The sequence below is a fragment of the Xenopus laevis genome, chromosome 5L (genome assembly GCF_017654675.1).
Source record: "Xenopus laevis strain J_2021 chromosome 5L, Xenopus_laevis_v10.1, whole genome shotgun sequence".
NCBI lineage: Eukaryota > Metazoa > Chordata > Amphibia > Anura > Pipidae > Xenopus > Xenopus laevis.
Genome location: NC_054379.1, coordinates 23,476,035 through 23,498,331, shown reverse-complemented (window position 1 = coordinate 23,498,331; position 22,297 = coordinate 23,476,035). Strand labels below are relative to the sequence as shown.

At 41.2% G+C, this 22,297-nt stretch overlaps 2 protein-coding genes across 2 annotated transcripts; both read left to right on the top strand.

The window, feature by feature from the left end:
• The first annotated feature begins 1,090 nt into the window (after positions 1-1,090).
• naglu.L (N-acetylglucosaminidase, alpha L homeolog) lies at positions 1,091-14,730 on the top strand. Its single transcript, XM_018262718.2, has 6 exons — positions 1,091-1,744; positions 6,687-6,834; positions 7,984-8,130; positions 8,209-8,294; positions 12,059-12,315; positions 12,693-14,730. The coding sequence occupies exons 1-6, from the start codon at positions 1,296-1,298 to the stop codon at positions 13,928-13,930; spliced, it is 2,325 nt and encodes a 774-aa protein (XP_018118207.1). The 5' UTR covers positions 1,091-1,295; the 3' UTR covers positions 13,931-14,730.
• A 141-nt stretch (positions 14,731-14,871) lies between these two features.
• Positions 14,872-18,823, top strand: LOC108716526. Its single transcript, XM_041562599.1, has 4 exons — positions 14,872-17,071; positions 17,203-17,280; positions 17,439-17,519; positions 18,197-18,823. Exons 1-4 carry the CDS (start codon positions 16,793-16,795, stop codon positions 18,551-18,553), a joined length of 795 nt encoding a protein of 264 aa, XP_041418533.1. The 5' UTR covers positions 14,872-16,792; the 3' UTR covers positions 18,554-18,823.
• Positions 18,824-22,297: the final 3,474 nt, after the last annotated feature.

The window sequence follows — 22,297 nt, the reverse complement described above, 5'->3', positions numbered from 1 at the left end:
AGGATTTGGGGCCTAAAGAAAAAATATGTTTTAAGGACCAAAGATCTGTAATAATGGACCTGCACTAGTGATTTACTGGCAGAATCTGATTCAACCTTAACTGTTCCATTTCCCACCCCATTAGATTGTAAGCTCTATGGTAGAGACACCTCCTCCCTCCCATATCTCTTAACACACATGGTACTACTACATAGTGATATTGAGATTTTCCAAATTATACATATACCCAAAGATAACAAACCCCTTGGGGCACATTCAGCAGTCAGATTGCTGTGAATACCTATAGAATAGACAGCAACCCAGTGTCAGCCAACTGCAGAGGGACCTCAGCCGGAAAGTTTGGGGAGCTGTAGCCCCAAAAATACAAATGGCCATCCCTGGAATATCAAGTCGTGGGATTGGCACTGCAATATTTTCAATACTATGTTTGTATACCTTTGTATTTATTTATATTTTATAAGGTACTATACTAACAGAATCATTTCTTCATAATACTAATAATAATGAGATAATAATAATAAATGGGTTGGTCACACTAGAGTTAACTTTTAGTATGGTCTGATATTCTGAGACCATTTGCAATAATTTTTTGTTATTTAGCCTTTTATTCAGCAGCTCTCCAACTTGCCGTCTGGTGGCTAGGGGCAAAACTACCATAGCAACCATTCATTGATTTGAATAAAAGACTAGAATATGAATAGGAGAGGCCTGCATAGAAAGATGAGGAATAAAAAGGAAGAGAGGGAGGAAGGGTCACTAGGAGTTGCAGCTAGACCCCAGACCATGAGATGTGGCTCCCACAGTAGGATTTCAGTTTACTGTAACCACCCCACTGCTTTACGGTTGTCATTTTAGGACATCCTCAGGACAATCTGCTGTATTTGGTCAGGAGGAGTGACTACAGCTTTTTGTGATGTGCGAGTAAAGTCCTGCAGAGGCTGCATGCTGTTGCCATTGGAGACCGCATAACTGACTGAGATTTTTCCTGAGAATGTCCTGAAATGGCCACCGTAGGCAGCGCACAATTGAGTTTTCCAACTTCCGGCTCCTTCTCTAAACTGAGTACCAGCAACTCTCCGGCACAATGTCAAGGGGTGGTGCCGGGACTAGGGCGGGCCTATAGCTGCTTAGACTCGCAAACAGACCGCCCCTTTATGGCATCACACTCCCACCTCAGCTGCCTGGCTGACACAGAATCACAGACACTTCCTCTAATCCTCAGTGTGACACGCGGAACTCGCTGCTGGAGGGGTGTCTGTACTTTGTATCCTCGGTGATGTTATGTTTAGCATCTTATGGAGAGTTATGAGGAGACAGTGACAACCAAGTGTTCCACAATGAAAGCGGCGCTGCTGCTGTTGCTTCTTCTCGGCTACACTGAAGCGGTAGCGTCGAGCCGTGTGTTCCGCACCCTGTCCCACCTGAAGCCTCAGCGGGGAGATGATGGACAGACTGCTGCGGTCCGGGAGCTCCTCACACGGCTGCTCGGGGGCAGGGCCAGCGAATTCTCAGTGACTGTCAATAGCTCATTGGCTGAGGAAGGGCTGGACACCTACAAGCTGAGCTCGGGGTCGGGAGGCAAAGTCGTGATAGAGGGAAGCAGTGGGGTGGCTGCAGCCTCGGGCTGTTACAGTTATCTGAAATCCTACTGTGGGAGCCACATCTCATGGTCTGGGGTCCAACTGCAACTCCCAGTGACCCTTCCTCCCGTGCCCTCCCCTGTCACTGTCCGCACCCCACACAGGTAATTCTGCACATTCGGTTGTGTCTGATCGTCTCCTTAACTTTACCTTGACTTTTATTATGTTCTACAATGGCTAATTCTAAGGAAACTTTTTCAATTGGTCTTTATTATTTATTTTTTTGTAGTTTTTCAATTATTTGCCTTCTTCTGTCTCTTTCCAGCTTTCAAGTGGGGGTCACTGACCCCATCTAAAAACAAATGCTCTTAAGGGTCAGGGTACACGCTCAGATTGGGGGAGATTAGTCGCCCGACGACAAATCTCCTCTTCTTGGGGGTGACTAATCCCCCCCCCCCCGAACTGCCTCCCGCCGGCTAGAATGTAAATCGCCAGCAGGATGGCACTCGGAGCGATTCGTTTTCCAAAGTCGCCCGAAGTTTCCATTGGAAAACGAAGCTCTCTGAGTGCCACCCCGTCGGCAATTTACATTCTAGCGGGAGGCAGTTTGGGGAGATTAGTCGTCCCGAAGAAGAGGAGATTTGTCGCCGGGCAACCAATCTCCCCGAATCTGAGCGTGTGCCCTGACCCTTTAGACTGCAAATGTATGTTATTGCTACTTTTTATTGCTCATCTTTCTAGTAAGGTCCTTTCCTATTCATATACCAGTCCCTTATTAAAATCAATACACGGTTGTTAGAATAATTTGGACCCGATCAACCAGATTGCTGAAATTGCAGACTGGAGAGCTGCTGAAGAAAAAGCTAAATAACTCAATAAACATGAGTAATAAAAAATTAAAACCAATTGAAAATGGTCTTAGAATATCACTCCCTACACCAGTGATCCCCAACCAGTAGCTCGTGAGCAACATGTTGCTCTCTAACCCCTTGGATGTTGCTCCCAGTGGCCTCAAAGCAGGAGCTTATTTTTGAATTCCAGGCTTGGAGGCAAATTTTGATTGTATAAAAACCAGGTGCACTGCCAAACAGAGCCTCAATGTACGTTGACAATCCTCATAGGGGCTACTAAATGGCCAATCACAGCACTTATTTGGCACCCCAAGAACATTTTTCATGCTTGTGTTGCTCTCCAACTACTTTTACTTCTGAATGTTGCTCACAGGTTCAAAAGGTTGGGGATCCCTGCCCTACACCATACTAAAAGTTAACTCAAGGGTGAACAACCCCTTTAATATCTCTTTATTATTCTGATGATGAAATGAATCCGTTATTAAAGTACATTATAAAATATTCATACAAAGATACAGATATTATATCGAAAATATAGCAGTGCCAATCCTAGAACCTGATATTCCAGGGATGGGCGTTTGTATTTTTGAGGCTACAGCCCCCCAAACTTTCATGCTGAGGTCCCTCTGCAGTTGGCTGACACTGGGTTGCTGTCTTTTCTATAGGTATTCACAGCAATCTGACTGAATATGCACCTTAGGGGGTTTGATATCTTTGGGTATGCATATTTTGGAAAATCTCTATATCACTATGTACCAAGAGATTTGGGAGGAAGGAGGTGTCTCTCCCATAGAGCTTACAACCTAATAGAGTGGGAAGTGGAAAGAAAGTAATAAGCACAGCCCATAAGGGCTCAGGTTGAATCAGAGGCTGTGCCAGTAAATCACTAGTGCAGGTCCATTATTATAGGAAGCAATAGATTTAGTGTGATGCATTAAATTCTGTCCTCACCCCAATATCTATGAGTTATTTCTTGTTATCTGCTAAAAATATAATAAAAATCCTTTCCTTTAATCATGGTTTAGTGCCCTGAGCCAGACTGAATTGTTGGAATAGCAGAGATAGTCACCCTGCTTACCCTCAACAGCAGTAGCCTGAAGCTTGCACTGATTCTATCAGTCTGATACAGCAAATACAGGTATGGGACATGTTTTCCAGAATGCTCGAGACCTGGGGTTTTCCAGACAATGGATCTTTCCTTAATTTGGATCTTCATACCTTCAGTCTACTAGAATATCATTTAAACAATAAATAAATTCTATAGGCTGGTTTTGCTTCCAATAAGGATTCATTATATCTTAGTCAGGATCAAGAACAAGGTACTGTTTCATTATTATTATTATTATAGAGAAAAAAGAAATAATTTTTTAGAAACTTGGTTTAATTGATTATAATAAAGTCTATGGGAGATGGCCTTTCCGTAATTGGGAGCTTTCTGGATAACAGGTTTGCGGATGACTGATCCATACCTGTACTGAATTCTCTACAAAAGATTCTCACTGGGTTAAAATGTAATTGCTAATGAAAGCAGTGTCTGTCTGGCTGTTTGTAGTCTCTGTGATACAAGTTCTGATTCCTGAAACAAAATAGCAGGAGCCAGCTGATTACCAGACTACCTGTTAAATTGATTCAAGAGTCAGACCTAGAGAACAGAAAGGGACAGACAGTCACTGTTGGGGTAACTGGTAATCTCTTTTAAGCACATCAAACAGAATGGGTCGTGTGATGCATCCGGTTCTTGCCTAGTGAGTTGCACAATACTTGGGTTTCTACAAGGAACAATTTCTGTCAAGTGAACTGAACCATAAAGTGTTTTATTTCCTCTTTTTCGTCTCATGTGACTGCTGCATTGTGATTTAGCTGCTCTGGGCATCATGTATTAAACCTGTATTTGTCGTGTCTCGGTAAACTCTGTTGCAGGGGGGCCATAGTGTTCCCTCCCCAATATCTAATGTGTCACCAACCAATTAAAATCCTACATTGTTGTGTTTTCAGGGCAGAACCCAAGCTGTGGGGTAGGTCCTATAGAGAACACTGAAAGTGGAACCAATTAAAGGAAAACTATACCCCCAAACAATGTAGGTCTCTATTAAAAGATACTGAGTAAAACAGCTCATGTGTAAAACCCTGCTTCATGTAAATAAACCATTATCATAATAATATACTTTTTTAGTAGTATGTGCCATTGGGTAATCATAAATAGAAAATTGCCATTTTAAAAAATAAGGGCCGCCCCCTGAGATCGTAAGATTCACTGTGCACACATACAAACCACATGTAAGGTCACATGAGCCAATTAACAGACAGAGTTCTGCCTTTTGCTTCCTCACTTCTTCCTGTTACAGTTAGTGTTGTAGTATTTCTGGTCAGATGATCTCTGAGGCAGCACAGATAGAGTCACGAAATGGTGGTTCAAGGCAAGAGATATAAAAGGGCAATATTTATGTAAATATATATTCCAGTTTGGTAAGATTCTTTAATATGTCATTCAATTTGATATAAACTGTCTGTTGCTTAAGTATTCATTTTGGGGGTATAGTTTTCCTTTAAGAGGGGTTTAATGGTAATTCTCTGGAACTATAACATGATGATGTCATTGTGATGTCATTAGTATATATTAGTAACCTTGTTATGAGTAAATAAGGGTTTGACTCCAAAGTTGGGCAACAAAAGGGAACCTTAACCCCAAAACAATGAAAGCCCCTGGTATTCTGAGCTACTGAAGAAGCTGGAAACTTGGTGGGCCACACCCACCCCTCAGACAGGGATTAGTACTGACCCCTGCAGCTGAGTTTACAGCTCGGAGCTATGCCATGTTGTGGCACCATGAGTGTCCCATGCAGTGTCATACAATGTAAATGCCCTGTGCTAATCTATGGGGGCACCACTAAATCCTCAGTCTAAAAGCCCCCAAGTCTGTGTTTCTCTTTATCCATCTGGTGTCAGTGTGGGGGTAATGGGATACAGACGCGTCACTTTATAAATATATAAACAGGTATGGGACCTGTTAACCAGAATGCTCTGGGTTTTCCAGATAACGGATCTTTCCGTAATTTGGATCTTTATAACTTAAGTCTACTAGAAAGTCATGTAAACATTAAATAGGCTGGTTCTGCTTCCAATAAGAAATGATAATACCTTAGTTGGGATCAAGTTCAAGGGACTGTTTTATTATTACAGACAGGAAATCATTTTTAAAAAATTGTATTATCTGGATAAAATGGAGTCTTTGGGAGATGGCCTCTGTAATTTGGAGCTTTCTGGATAACAGGTTTCCTGATAATGGATCCTATTTCTGTATATATTAAACTTCTTGTGAGCGACTGCACCAATATCCTTTACACAACTAAAATCCTGACTGTTTATACACAACTTGAGTCACTGGGTCTTTGCAAGGAACAAGAGGATTTCTCTTTTCTTGCACAATCATAGCCTCAAGCCTCAAATTTCTGTCTGCCACCTGGAAGTCATTCCAACTGCCCCCTGACCCCCTGCCCTGTATAATGTGTGAGTCTGTTTGCCATATACATGGAGCTTCTGTTATTACTTATGATCTTATCTTTGTAACTTTGACTTTAGGGACCAGTTGTGGAACAGAACTCTCATAACTCTCTGTACAGTAGGAGACCCCCCTGCTGCTCACATATGACTATTTGCTGTGAAGCAGAAGCCGTGTCTCATTGCAATGTGTTTGCCATCAGCTGTGTTCAGGGAGCTTTTATATTTAACTCTTTTCCTGCCAGCAAAGTAATGTCTTTGTGGGAGTTAACCACCTGCCAGCAGCAGAGAATCTGTGTTATTTGGAAAGGGGGAAAGGCCGAGCAATGCCATAAAGTTAAAAAAAACTAAATACAAATTGTTAATATAATGGAAAACAGAAGTGTAGGGTGAAGCAGCACTTTGCCTCACAGGTAGGGGATGGAGGATATAGAAGGACAGACACTGCGGGGTTCTGGTGTTCGTAGGATACACATACTATTTTCCTTTATTTGCCCTAAACATATATTGTATTTTATAAACCCGTCTCATCGTGTAGCCACAATAAGTGATACAAATTTATGCTAAAAGGGACATTCCATTTAAATATAACCCCTTTATGGTCCCTCTGGTCCATGTCTGTTATCTACACCATGGAGGTAGGTGTGCGGATCCACTCTTTTACTTACAAAATGGCTGTTTCTGCATTAGAAATGAATCTGTATTCTCTCATTTTCAGTTTATCTGAACTCAGATGTATTGATCTCGTTACTTCCAGGTTCCGCTACTACCAGAATGTCTGCACCTCCAGCTACTCATTTGTGTGGTGGGACTGGGCTCGCTGGGAAAAAGAAATTGACTGGATGGCCCTCAGTGGAATCAACATGCCCCTCGCATTCACTGGCCAAGAAGCCATTTGGTATAAAGTAAGTAAAGAGTATCTGTATTATGTCCCAGGAAAAATGACTAGCATATTACTAACTTGGAACCGCTGGATCAGGTACAGATATCGGCCCAACGCTCCCAATATCTTTCATCCTCTATAGCAGCAATTTAAATGAACAAGGAATAGGCAGTTTAGATGCTTTATTAGTATTATTGTCTCTAACATTTATGTTGCTTTAAAATGTTGAATTTTAGGTTAAATTTTTATTTGACTGTATGACTATTTCGTCTTGTACAGCTGTGTGGTACAATTTTGTTTGCAGTGACTATGAAACGTAAACTAAAAATTTAACGGATGCATATACACAAATGTTACCTTATGATGGAAATGAATTGTCTGTACACATCGTTTTTGAAAAACAAATACATATTTATTGAAATAAAGTTGGTGTAAAGTATCTGCAAGTTATGTCTGTGTGACTTGAGCCTAACTAGTACCCCCTACTGTAGGTATACATGTATGGAAATAATTTATTCTATGGGAGCCATCACATAATTCTGAGCTTTCTGGATAACTGGTCTCCGGATAACAGATGTGACCATATAAAGGCACAAGGCTGGAAATTCTAAGCATCACTCATGTATTATAAGGGATAATGTAAATGTACTGTAAATGATAAGGATATTAGAACTCATTGAGTAGTTCTGTGACCATATAAAGGCACAAGGTTGCAGGCTGAGTTATACAGTGAACTCTGAGTATCACTCATGTATTATAAGTGATAATGTACCCCCTACTGTAAATAAGGATATTGGAAGTCACTGAGGGGTTCTGTTACCATATAAAGGCACAAGGCTGCAGGCTGAGTTATACAGGGAACTCTGAGTATCACTCATGTATCATAAGGTATAATGTACCCCCTACTGTAAATTATAAGGATATTAGAAGTCACTGAGGGGTTCTGTGACCATAAAAAGCCACAAGGCTGCAGGCTGAGTATAATTTACCCTGTACTGTAAATTAGAAGGATACCCCCAATAAGAACTGATTACATTGCTAAGCACCATTTTACATAATATTCATGGTTCATATTCGACAGTACATGAATCATTGCTTTTAAAGTTTATCTCAGTTAGGAATCCTACACTTTATTAACATAAATATGTATATATTTTTTCTTTTGTTTCAGGTATATTTATCATTGGGTCTGAATGAATCTGAGATTTTTGATTTCTTCACTGGTCCAGCATTTTTGGCATGGGGTCGGATGGGGAATATTCACACGTGGGGGGGTCCTTTGTCTGTTTCATGGATGGAGAAGCGGCTGACACTGCAGGTAATGCCCTGCGTTTCTTTTGTACAAGCGAAAACACTAAAATGTATGTGTCCTTAATCCTTGTATTCTTTATCCCAGTTGATGATTGTAGAGCGCATGAGATCCCTGGGAATGATGACTGTATTACCAGCGTTTGCCGGGCACATCCCACAGGGTATACTAAGGTAAATTTACAGAGGAGCACCAAAAGAACAGAGGCTTCATTAGCATAAATATTGTTTGTAAAAGATACTCATTTAGGTGCAGAATAACCAATATCTTGTTCTTCCAGCTGGTAGTAATTATCCTATATAAGAGATATGGCTCCAGGCCATTAAATACAGTATAAGAGGTCTCCAAAGTGTTCATATAATAACATCAGGTGACTTCTGATATGCTTATTTTATGGTGCATAAGTAGCATATACAGGTTACTTACATCTGTAGTGGGATGGGTAGTGTGGACCCTATTTAAACTGAAATAAAGTGACACTTAGGAATGCGGGGGTAATGCCCCCTCCCTACTCCTTCTTGATAAGAAAATAGAGAAGTGTTATTAGTCAAGCTCAGAAATGTATAGATAAAAACTTGTAGCAACTTGTTTTCTGTAGAATTTATCTGCCTAGCAGGAAACAAAATCTGTTGAAAGTAGGCAGATAAATTCCTACCTACCATGAGAACTGGTAGGTCGGAGTTCTCAAAGGGATTTACCTTGTGCTCTTCTTACTTACAGGGTATTGAACCTTGGACCCGTAATAATCACATGACCTAACGTTGCTGTCAGTTTAGACAGTTGCCAGACAGGTTGTGTGTTTCTTTTGCTATGTTGTTCAGTCTGTAGGGCAGAGGTTCTCAAATGTTTTTACACAGTCTCACTATCAATGCCCGACATTTAGCCAGACCCCCTCCTACATATATCTATTTATCATTTTAGTAAAATCATACTGACATTTCTGTGCCAATTATTATTATCATCCCATAATTTATAGGGGCATTGCAATTCCCAGCATCATTTGATTCATAAAATAAGCAGAAAGGCAGCACAGCAGAGTTGGAAGGTGATATCTCTTGGTTCTTAATCTTCTTCTGCAAGTGATTGGGTACACTAATTATGTGCAGTTGAATTGGATCTGCCTTTAACTCCACATGCTCCACGTCTGGGATCACTTGCAGGAGAGGATTGGACTGCACATGACTGAGCCCGCCGACCCCTCTTTATTTCTTTAACAGGTTACAAACAGAGCAGTAGGGGTGCACACTGGTGCAGTTTGGGAGGCGGTTTCCTTTTATCGATGGCATTCTTTGTCCTGTAAGGTCATTTTTATTTACAAAACCCCAGCATCAAAACACTGAATTACTCGGGCTGCCATTTTAATGTTTTTTTTTTGGTCAGTTTGTCTCTTATCTTTGGTCACATTATTGTTTGATTGTGGTGCAACACTTACAGGTCCTGATTTCACTCCCAAGGCAGATCTAGAGTCAGTACAAAGAGGAACTAGTAGCTGAATGCAGAACTCGGTTTGCTAGGGTCCAAATTTCCCTAGAACCATGCATTGATTTTGAATAGAGACTGGAATATGAATAGAAGAGGACCTAAACAGAAAGAAGAGAAATGAAAAGTAGCAATAACAATACATTTGTAGCCTTAGAGTCAGACGAAGAAGGCAAATAATTAAAAACTATAGAAAATAAATAATGAAGGCCAAATGAAAAGTTGCTTAGAATTGGCCGTTCTATAACATACTAGAAGTTAACTTGAAGACAAACCACCTCTTTAAGGAACAAGTGTACTGCTACCAACATATACTACATGTTTGTACACCTAGGGAGGCATGCACAGGCATATGGGCACTTGCACAATTGCCAATCAGTGCCTTCAGAAGATCCTCTGTTTCAGTGGATTGGGGAACTCATCCTGAGCCAGATGGTCGGAGTCCTTTGGCACTGACCATATCTACAGTGCAGACACATTCAATGAGATGTCCCCCACATCATCTGACCCAGGCTACTTGTCGGCAGTCAGCGGTGCTATATTTAAATCCATGACGAAAGGTAAATGCAATAAGTGAGACTGGATTGCACTCAAAATGCTTCAGGGACAGGGATCTATAACCTGTGGGTCAAGAACTAATAATTGGTCATCCTGATCCCCATAGGGGACTATGGAGACCATGGAATCCAGTTGGACAGCCCTTACTTAGTTCATTTTATTTGAGTACATCATTTTCATGTGGCTAATTACATAATATGTGAATGGGTGTGTAGAGGCTTTCAGCCTTCCTCTGTAGGACATTAGAGAAGAACCCAGGGATTGCGAGGCTAGGATGTCCAAGAGGTTTCTCCAATAAATGCACAGAATCCTTTATGTAAACCTCCCAGCATGCCTAAACGTATGCATTCCATAACTTGCAATGTCCCTGTCTTTGCAGTTGATCCTGAAGCCATATGGTTGATGCAAGGTTGGCTGTTTATAAACAACCCATCATTTTGGCAGCCTGCTCAGGCCTTACTTACAGGCCCTGATTTCACTCCCAAGGCAGATCTAGAGTCAGTACAAAGAGGAACTAGTAGCTGAATGCAGAACTCAGGCCACATATTAAAGCGGTTGTTCACCTTTGAGTTAACTTTTAGTATGATGTAGAGAGTAATTATTTTATTCAGCATCTCTATAGTTTGCAGTTTTAGCAATCGGTTTGCTAGGGTCCAGATTTCCCTAGAACCATGCATTGATTTTGAATAGAGACTGGAATATAAATAGAAGAGGACCTAAACAGAAAGAAGAGAAATGAAAAGTAGCAATAACAATACATTTGTAGCCTTAGAGTCAGACGAAGAAGGCAAATATTAAAAACTATAGAAAATAAATAATGAAGGCCAAATGAAAAGTTGCTTAGAATTGGCCGTTCTATAACATACTAGAAGTTAACTTGAAGACAAACCACCTCTTTAAGGAACGAGTGTACTGCTACCAACATTACTACATGTTTGTACACCTAGGGAGGCATGCACAGGCATATGGGCACTTGCACAATTGCCAATCAGTGCCTTCTTATAAAAGGGGATGTGCTCCAAAAAAAAAAAATTAACTCGGTGAAAGAAAATATAATTCTAAGCAACTTGCCAATATTCATCCATTCCTCATTCTCATGGGTTTATAGTGTGTAACTGTCATTGTGTTTGTCTGTTCCTTTTCTTTTTCTCTGAGTCTGATCTTGAGACAATGTTAAGGTGTCGGTTTTCTTCCAGTTATCCTAACCAGCTGGATTCTGCTACAGTGTTTTAGGAGTCAGAACCATCAGTGCAGAGAATATAAACCACTAAATTGCTTCCATCAGTGCAGAGAATACAAACCACTAAATTGCTTTCAATAGCAATCACATTTCCACATATGATTAAAGAAGAAGGAAAGGCTTGGTGCACTTGGGGGTGCCAAATGTTAGGCAACCCAAAGTGATTGTATTGACTTACCGGAAACCCTGGGCCGGTGCTCCTATCCACAGAAAACTGCACCGGCCTTGGGTTATACCAGTGAGCACCACGGAATGTTATTCTTCCATCTTCGCGCGACTGCTCATGCGCAGTTGAATGAAAATCCGAACTTTTAACTAAAAAGTCTGCTATTTCATTCAACTTTGCATACGTTTGCCCCGGGAAATTTGGAGAAAGAAGAAGCCGGAAGAGGATCGCTCCTTGGTGCTCAGTGGTATAACCCCGGGCCGGTGCAGTTTTCTGCTGATAGGAGCACTGGCCTGGGGTTTCAGGTAAGGCAATACAATCACTTGGGTGTGCCTAACATTTGGCACCCCAAGTGCACCAAACCTTTCCTTCTTCTTTAAAACCATAGAACACTGAGTATAATTCCTTTCTTTTGGATCCAGAGTAAAAGAATTCATGGGATCAGGCACATTACGATTGCTAATATTTGTGGGGTCTCCTGTTTTGTCTCATAGGGTCTTTCCCAAAGTTACTGTGAGCAGACTCGGTGGATGGAGCAATTTTAACTGCACATATTCCTGCAGTTACCTCCTGGACCCGGAAGATCCTCTGTTTCAGTGGATTGGGGAACTCTTCCTGAGCCAGATGGTCGAGTCCTTTGGCACTGACCATATCTACAGTGCAGACACATTCAATGAGATGTCCCCCACATCATCTGACCCAGGCTACTTGTCGGCAGTCAGCGGTGCTATATTTAAATCCATGACGAAAGGTAAATGCAATAAGTGAGACTGGATTGCACTCAAAATGCTTCAGGGACAGGGATTTATAACCTGTGGGTCAAGAACTAATAATTGGTCATCATGATCCCCATAGGGGATTATGGAGACCATGGAATCCAGTTGGACAGCCCTTACTTAGTTCATTTTATTTGAGTACATCATTTTCATGTGGCTAATTACATAATATGTGAATGGGTGTGTAGAGGCTTTCAGCCTTCCTCTGTAGGACATTAGAGAAGAACCCAGGGATTGCGAGGCTAGGATGTCCAAGAGGTTTCTCCAATAAATGCACAGAATCCTTTATGTAAACCTCCCAGCATGCCTAAACGTATGCATTCCATAACTTGCAATGTCCCTGTCTTTGCAGTGGATCCTGAAGCCATATGGTTGATGCAAGGTTGGCTGTTTATAAACAACCCATCATTTTGGCAGCCTGCTCAGACTAAGGCCTTGTTGCACGGTGCACCGATTGGCAGAATCCTTGTCCTGGACCTGTTTGCAGAGACTGTACCTGTTTACCTGAAAACCGAGTCTTTCTATGGCCAGCCCTTCATCTGGTGCATGCTTAATAACTTCGGAGGGAACCATGGTTTGTTTGGTAACATTGAAGGCGTTAATAGGGGACCCTTTGATGCTGCCAAGTTTCCTAACTCTACGATGGTGGGCACAGGGTTAACCCCTGAAGGCATTGAGCAGAATGACATGATATATGAGTTTATGAATGAAATTGGTTGGAGTTCCAAACCCATCGTCCTGACCGACTGGATTTCCAACTATTCTGACAGACGCTATGGGCAGAAAAATACAGATGCCAGGATGGCATGGCAACTACTCCTCAGGAGCGTCTACAACTGCACTCAGATTCTGCACAACCATAACCACAGCCCGCTGGTCCGTAGGCCATCTCTAAATATGAACACAGATATTTGCTACAACAAGGCGGATATTTATAAGGCATGGATGTTCATGCACAATGCATCCTCCTCTCTTGGAAAGAGCAGCACTTTCCTGTACGACTTAGTGGATATCACTAGGGAGGCTGTGCAGCAATTAGTCTCAGAGTATTACTTGGAAATCAAGGAAGCTTATCAGAAAAGGGATCTTCAGCAACTGATGACTGCAGGAGGGGTCTTGGTTTATGATCTTCTGCCTGAGCTTGATAGTCTTCTTTCCAGCCAACCTGGGTTCCTGCTGGGCTCATGGCTAAAAGCAGCTAAATCAATGGCGTCAACTCCAGAGGAAGCTGCCTTGTATGACATGAACGCACGCAACCAGATCACCTTATGGGGCCCAACAGGCAACATCCTGGACTATGCCAATAAACAATATGGTGGACTGGTGCAGGATTATTACTCCGAGCGGTGGGGTCTCTTTGTCTGGTTTCTCGTTCAAAGCCTCAACAAGGGGGAGCATTTTAATCAAGATAAATTCAACAAGGCTGTCTTTGTTCTAGAAGAAGACTTTGTTTACAATGGCAAGGAGTACAAGGAAAGCCCTACTGGAGACACCCTTGAGATAGCCAATAAGATTTATCTGAAGTACCACCCACAAGCCGGAAAGAAAAGGTTCATCAATAAGAGTAAAGACCTCAAGCTGAGCCTCTAATGAGGGAATTTACGTTCATACTGGAACTCGCCATACAGATGCCCAATTATGACTTTATTCTTTAAGTGCCTTGTTTTCTTCCTGTCTCTTGGCAGATATTATTTTCGTTTTATTATAATGAGGGAATTTTACTATTGTCAATTGATTTTTATAAAGAGGTATTTTTCTATTTCCCATCCACCGTGGTACAAATTTTTAGACCTTGTGTTACTGATCGTGAGCATTATTGAATTATGGTGAACTTGCTTGCGAAGTCTAGATTGGTACATCCTAAGCTGTGGTGTGTTCTCTTGGCCTTGTTTTTATAAATGCATTGTCCTGGATTCCTCCCATGGATCCTGGCTCTCACCTTCTCTTCTTCCCGTCCATGTTCTTTTTGATTCAGTTCCTGATCACTTCCCTGTTACATTTTCCAGCACTTCTTACGTTTGGTACTTTTGCCTTTTTTTTTTCTCATCCCACTAAATCTCCTACCAAGTCTCTCATCTCTTTCTGACTCCTTTCTCTCTCCTCACTCAAGCTTATTTTCTAGTGCTGACCTCTGTTACAATATGGTGGCTTCCATTGCTTGTATGCTGAGCACACTATTTGGCATAAGTAAAGAACAGACCTAATGTAGCAATCCTCAATGTGTCCCTATGTGTTTTTGCATCAGAGATCTCATACTATTTGGTTAGGCTTGTTACTAGTAGAGAAGGATTGCTGTGCTCCTAAAGCACCTTATAGCCAGCCCATAGGTGTGTTATCACTGTACTATGAAATATATGTAACCATTTACATAAAGCTATGATTCATTGCCACTGTACTGGTCATCATTAACACTCACCACATATCATTTTGAACATCATTGGCACTTTATTGTATATATGCTCGGTTCCTAACCAATCTACTGAGTTCATGCTAGGATTATCTTTGCTATAATAATTGTGCCAGGATGCTCTCTTTATTGTGAATATATATATATATATATATATATATATATATATATATATATATATATATATATATATATATATATATTACTGTGGTACTGAGAAGCACCTGTTCCATGACAATAAATATGGTAATGTACACAAAATCAAATAAAAGAATGGGCTTTATCTGTGTTTGCCCAAGTTTTTACTCTTCTATAAACCTGTCTTGTGTATCCTACCTAGGTTCAGACTGAAGAATTTGAGTGTAAATGGGTTATTACAATTGCTCCCTTTTCAGTATAAGTAACTATATTTTCTGACTCTTGGGGGGGGAATTAACCGCACTTTGCTCCTCACCTTAAATGGCACCTTGAGTCTGATCCAATATGTCATGCAATAACTGTATGAATATGAGAGTAACAGGTAGGTAAGGACAGTGTGAAAGGAAATGATAGAACCTGCACAGGGCACTTGTATCCTAGGCAGCAGATCAGAGCATCATAGATAATGTATGGGTGGTAGAAGGTACCTACATTTGCCCTTTCGTATTCAGTGGTTGGTAACAGGTAACTGTCTGGCCCCCACCTCTCAGTAGGGGCTGCAATCCTAAACTTGCAACTGTTGTCCAATCAAAGAATGACATGAAACCCTGGGAAACAGCGGCCAAACTGCTAAGGAGGTGACCACAACAGCTCTTAGAAAAGGCTCACAAAATGTGGCCCAACCTGGACATTGCCCTAAAGAGCAGCAGGTGGAGAGCTATGCTTTTGAGAATTAATTTATCCCAGTGGAATAATTAGCCAAAGAATGGAGGGTACTAACTATAGAGGAGACAGACCCCCATGTTCTGTGATTGTCTCGATCCCCTTGCTAGGGTTTGTTTAAAAAAAATAAAAAAAGTAAAATGTTCCCATTCCTTGGATGATAGCCTAATAATGGTAAGTAAGGTCTTTCTATTTTCCATATCATCCAGCTCAAAAGCCGGGAACTCAATCCCAAAGAGAACCTACATGCCTCTCACATGACTAAAAGAGAATCAAGGACCCAAAAATTCTTACCCATATCCTACAATAGTGAGGTTAGTACAGAGGACAAATAATGGCAGACCTAAAGAGACTAGCTGAAGAACAACTTGATTCACCTTTTGTTACCCAGTTACTTAAGGAACACCTGAAACTTGCTACAATGAGTAGGGATGGGCGAATTTGACCCGTTTTGTTTCGGAAAATATTCGCCACCAGCGAAATGTCGCAGACTGCCATTAAAGTCTATGGGCGTCATTTTCACGGAGAAACAAGGCGCATAAAGTTTTTATGAGTAAGTTATTATGATCTTTTGATCTGTATAGTCTATTTGCTGGGGATAAATTGGAGAGGTTGAACTTGAGTTAGAGTTAGATATGTAACTTTGTACAACCCAAACCCTATAGTAATTAATTTCATGTTGAGCACAGAGGTAATTGCCCCTTTCAGTGTCAAAGGTTATAAGGAGCTTAGATTGAGTCAATTCAAGACTAGTGATTGTAAGTAATATACATAAATTATGATTTTCAACAAGACAATATGAATTTATGATATCCAATTTTATGATTTAAAGTTTTAGTCTCCCTAACAGTCATTCTATATTTATCCTGACAGAAAGCTGACTTGGTCTGTGGCAGTTGATGTCACATGATTGTTAGTGGCGACATCACAATGGTTGCCATGATCATTAGGGATGACATCACAGTGGTGCCCCTGACACAAGCTGGTATAAGGGCTGTTTACAGTTGGGATTGTCAGATTAGTGACTGAATGCCACCATGAGGTCACTAATCATCACCCTATTGATTTTCACTGGATTTTTACGAGTAAGTTCTGTTCATGTTTATGGGGTCATGTATGGGAACTGTTTTGGAGTCATTTTGGGTTCCTGTTATTAGCGTTATCTGTTAATGTACCAGTGACTTATGGGTTTGCTGAGCGGTTTCTATACAATGTACAGTACCATGTCCCAAACATCTGATCCATGTACTTTTCTCTTACAGGAAAGAGATATCAAAGAACATATTAAGACATCGGATTATGTGACTGAAGGATTCAACTACATCAAGCTCAGTTTGCCAGTTTGCCCAGTGTCTGTTGAAAAGGCCGGTTATGTAGAGGATGTAGAGTGCGGCAATACCCTGTTTGTACAGGAAGAGATCAGACCAGTCCCTCTGCTGATTCCTACAGACATAAGATGTGATGTAAGTCAGTATTGATTTATGTGTTACCAATGCTCTATACAGGGAGTAGGAAGGGAACATGTTATTATGGGATGTACTGATATTGTATCTATTGTTCCGCTGTGTGACTAACTGATCCTCTCCTATTTCAGGGCTTGCGTTGTCCAATTCCTCCTATAGAGTGTCAGCTCACTAACCGAGAGCCAGAGCTGAGTAGTGCCATCATTCAGGTAAGCTGGAATCAATTGGCCTATAATTCAGGCCCTAACTGTCAATACAGAGAAGGTTATATGTGAGTGCCAGTTGGCACTTGCTGCCTCCCTAATGTACTGATATGTTAGTGATTGAGGGTCCAACTGTCTGACTAACTGATGTTCTTCTGTTGTAGGAGTTCCAGCTAATTGTACCTTATATTGAGACCCTCATCAGAGATACTGAGAATGGCACTAGTGTGAAAGGAATCATTTTGGTAAGTCATAAGAATAATGAGCTCATTATAAAACAATTCATTATCTAAGTCAGACTGGGAATCAGTGAGTTACTCTGGAATCAGACTTTCCTACTCTATCCCATTAAAGGAGAAGGAAAGCTACGGAGGCATTTTATTGCCAATAGATTAGCTGCAATAGTGCAAGCAAGAATGCTATATTTGTTCTGTAGAATGTTTTACCATACCCGAGTAAAAAGCTCTAGAAACTCTCTGTTTGTTTAGGATAGGAGCTGCAGTATTAACATGGTGTGACATCACTTCCTGCCTGATTCTCTCCCTGCTCTGGGCTCAGATTACAGCAGAGAAGGGAGGGGGTGGGGGAAGAGGAGCAAACTGAGCATGCTCTTGCCCAGGGCAATGAGGTTTAAGATGAAGGCAGAAAGTCTGATACAGAAGCCCATGTGTACACAATAGAAGGAAAGAAATGCTGTGTTTCTTTTGACAGGGGACTCAGAGCAGCACTACTTTGGGGGTTTACTGGTATATTTAGATGGACCTTTCTGATAAGGCTTACTTAGTTTTAACCTTTCCTTCTCCTTTAACTGCTAGTGAGTTGTTCTCTCAATAGAAAATATGAATATTATAAAGGGAATAAAGTTATATTCTCTAGGTACCAAGTTTGTGAAATAACTCTTTTTTTCTCTCTTTTCATGTAGGGCGTCTTGCTACCACAAGTCTTTGTCTATCTACTGGAATTCTGCAGGTCCAGCAGAAAGAAGGCAGAAAAGGACAGAGATGAGGCCCCTGCTGAAAAAGAGAGGGAAGGGCCACAACATCCTGCTCAAACCCATTATAACATGGAGGAAGAAGCAGAACTTAGTAGGAGTGGAAGCAAAAAGAAGGAGGAGCCTAGAAGCGCTAAGAAGAAGAAAAAGCTGCACCACTCTGAGGCTCATGAACACCAAGGCTCACAGAGACCAAATAACAATGCAACAATGAACGCAGAAGAGGAGAAGGAATTAAAGCAGCTTTTCCAGCAGTTCATCTGCCAATGCTTGGAAGGAGATTTCTGAGGAGAAGAGAGACGTGGATGGGAGGGAGGACAAAAACTTCTCCAGATTGTTCCTGCACAGAATTCCCATAGTGATTCCTACAAGCTCTTAAAATGTTGGAGCAAAACAAGATTTTTTAAAATAAAACTTTACTGAAATGTAATCTCTGACTTGTCTTTCTTACGTTCTTTCTCAAAATGGTTTATGTAAGTGAAGCACCGGGAGGGAACAGATATAGGGTTAAAGGGTAACTCAGTGAGGGTGACTCTATGTCTAATTAAGGGAACAATCACACAGGTAGTGTCAGGGCCTAACAAACCTTTTTAGAGTGTTATAGAAATGACAGTTACACTTGCATGGACTGTATGTTGCCGTTCAGTGTTGCATGCAGCTCTACATATTAACCCCTATTATACCACCCAATACACTGACTCAACAGGAGACTTGGCTACTGAGCAATACAAACTGCCACTGCAGAGAACCTATGGTACAAAGTGGGCAAATGCATTTAAAGGGAAAGTAAATTCGGACCAGGTGGAGGAGGAAAGGATTTCTACATTAAAATGCCCCCTTAGGCAAATTTCTTGCCCCAAATCAAAAATGCCCATGGCCACTTGTATACCCCAGAACACCAATCTCTCATATGGCCCCTCTCAGGATATGCTGGAAGTTACAGAGGCAGAAGTCACAAATAGGCACTTATTTCAATGAAAGAGAGGAGAGCACTCAAACACAGATTAACTGCTTGTGATTATTTATTATTTATGCTGCTTTACACGACATGTTTCAGGCAAGTGGTGCCGTTTCTCAACTTGAGAACTTGAGAGTGGATATCTCTGGATGGTACATCAGGATTGATGCATGCATAAAGACGTGATCATTAGGCCGAGCGCGGCTCTTCACAGCTTTTACAAATAGGCACTTACCCCAGGTCTCACCCTGTAATTGTACATGTCCATTTTCCATTGGTGACATCTATAATGTCACCAATGGAAATTAGTCTGTTAGCACTTAAGATGGGTAAATTTGGGTGCTGGGAGTAGGGAATTTACATGATTATGAAATCTGATTGGTGAATGGTAGTTTTGGGAGAGCTGGCCATTGAATGTGCAACATCTAGAAGTATAAGTGCTACAAGAACTTACCTTAGGAACATAAAGGTAATATGGAACATAAGGAGCTGACAGCACCCCCACACTCCATAAAAAAATAGTGACTGGTAATTGTAAATAATGATTAATGTGAAAAGTAGTGCAAAAGTATAGTATCATAATGACTGAACTGAACCAAGTCCCTTAAAGGTGCCCAATAACATGCTGAAGGGTGAAAGTCTCCTTGATGGGTGAGCCTACAATTTCTTTTTCTGTTGCTCATCCCATGAGTCTGTTCCTTGTATGCTTAGTTGGCATGTCTTGTCTGTACCCAGTTGGCATATATTAAGGTCATTGTAGCAAGTTTAAGGAGTACTATGAGTATGTCCTTAGTGCTGGGTAACAGCATGTGGATGAAGTTGTTCCCCTTCTGGGCTCTTTATGTCTTATATGATTTACGGCTTGACTATTTCATGACAGAGTTTCCTGGTTCAACCTTGCAAATGTTGGCCATAGATAAGAAAGATTGGCTTCTCTACAGTTTCTCTATGAGCCATGTGGTGGCAGGTAAGAACCATCATCAATGGAAATGGAACCTCTGAAAGCTTTAACTGGGGCAGGGGCAGTGAACAGGGAACAGTTATCATTTTTAGCAAAAATAAAAATGAACAAGGGTCTTCCTGATGGAGACAGTTTCACTGTATGTCAATAAACATGGAGGCTCATAAAATCAGGAATGAAAAGCATGATCCCTAATGTCCATTATACCAAGCAAAACATGGCAGGGGGATTTCTTACAAAACTGCCTACATACATATAGTATTTATAGGAAGGCAGAAGAATGCTCTCCAGCAGGGAAATAATCACATGCATATGGCAGCTACTTTCATACAGAGTAATGAATAATTATAGTTGAAAAACTCAGTCACACACTGTCGGACTGGCCCACAGGGATACCAGGAAAATTCCCGGTGGGCCCCGGTGTCAGGGGGCCCTCCTTCTTCAAAACATTTGGCTTATTTCATGGCCATTCCTTATTTGTATGAGAACAAAGAGACTAAATAGATGGAATAATAGATTATAGTATGTAAAGAAAAGAGACTAGCAGAACAGAGGTTGTGTGAGGAGAGGAAGAATAATAGTACTGAGAGTGGGCCCCTGATCTAAGGTCTTTTGGTGGGCCCCCTGGTGTCCCAGTCCGACACTGCTGTCACATAACAAGTCTAATATTCCCATAACGAAGCTTTTGTGCTGGAAATGCTGGGAAAATTATGTTCTGGGGCCATCTAGTTAGCTGTTATCAACCTCTGAATCTATAGGGGGTAAATGTAGTTATCCTGGTTACTTGCTATTGCGCATAAGATTCTATAATTTCCTTCAGCGCTGACCTTACCTACCTGTTACACTTTTATTAATAAAGACTGCAGGGCAATTATTTGAAAATTAATGAACCCTATAAAATATAACGGTAAATTATAAGAGGAGGTGCATAAAACCCAAATAGTGCAATAATGTTTACAGCTATGTTAGGACCCAAAAGTAATTATGGGTATTGCTAAAAATTCATGACCCAGTGGAGGTTAAGGGGCTTATTTATTATGCTGGGTAAAATGAAATTCGGTGAAAAAATGGTAGAAAAAGTGGTATCAAATACATGGAAAATTTATGACGGTGTTTTATTTCACTGCATGCAAACGCCAGATTAACTCCCCCCTTTGGTTGGGTACTTACACCAATGTTAACACACTGCTACACTTTTATTATGCTAAAAATTACAAATTCTTTAAAAATGGCTACTCACAAACATTACATGTAACAATCGCATATCTGTAAAGTTACAGCGCAAATGCATTACATTTTAGGGGCAGATTTACTAAAAGGCAAAGTGCCCGTAGCTAGCATAGTTTCGCGCCCTATCGCCAGGCCAATTTTCGATTAGGTAAACGACCGTTACTCCTCAAATTCGCCAAAGCGGGAATTTTACAGAACATTACCTCTTTACTTTGCCACCTTGGATCAGGCAAACTGATAAGTTGAAGCCACATCCTCTTCAATCTTGTTAGTGACATCATATGCTGTATGTCAAAAACTCATAAAAGTTGTAATAAACGCTGGCGGTTTTTTTCCCCAACCATTTAAGGGGTGGGCATTAGGTTTCACTAGGCAGAATTAACGCTAGCGAAACTTTTCCAGCATTCGGCTGCTGAGATGCAACTTTTGGCTGTTCAGTGCAGGAGACTGTGGGCTGAGCTGTCAAAATCTGGACTGTCCCGCTAAAAATGGGACAGTTGGGAGGTATGCTGCAAGTTTCCACCAGAGCACTGTAGATTTGACTGTCAAATCTCCTGCATGTTCCCAATGCTTTGGAAAACAACGCCATGCCTCCCCTATAAGCTTGCCACGCTAGGACTGGGCTTTTGCTGCCTTCCCACAAATCCAGACCTGACCAAGCTGGGTATATATAATACACAAGAGCCATGAATATCCTGTAAATTGTATCCTTATAAATGGTTTATTGATGTCATTGGTTATAGGGTTGCCACCTTTGCTGATGGCTAAACCCGAACACGGGGTAACATTGGGGGTGGGGAAGTGATGTAGGAACAGGCATGATGACATCAGAGGTGGGCACAATGATGTTGGTGGAGTGACACTGGGGCGAGGCTAATGCATC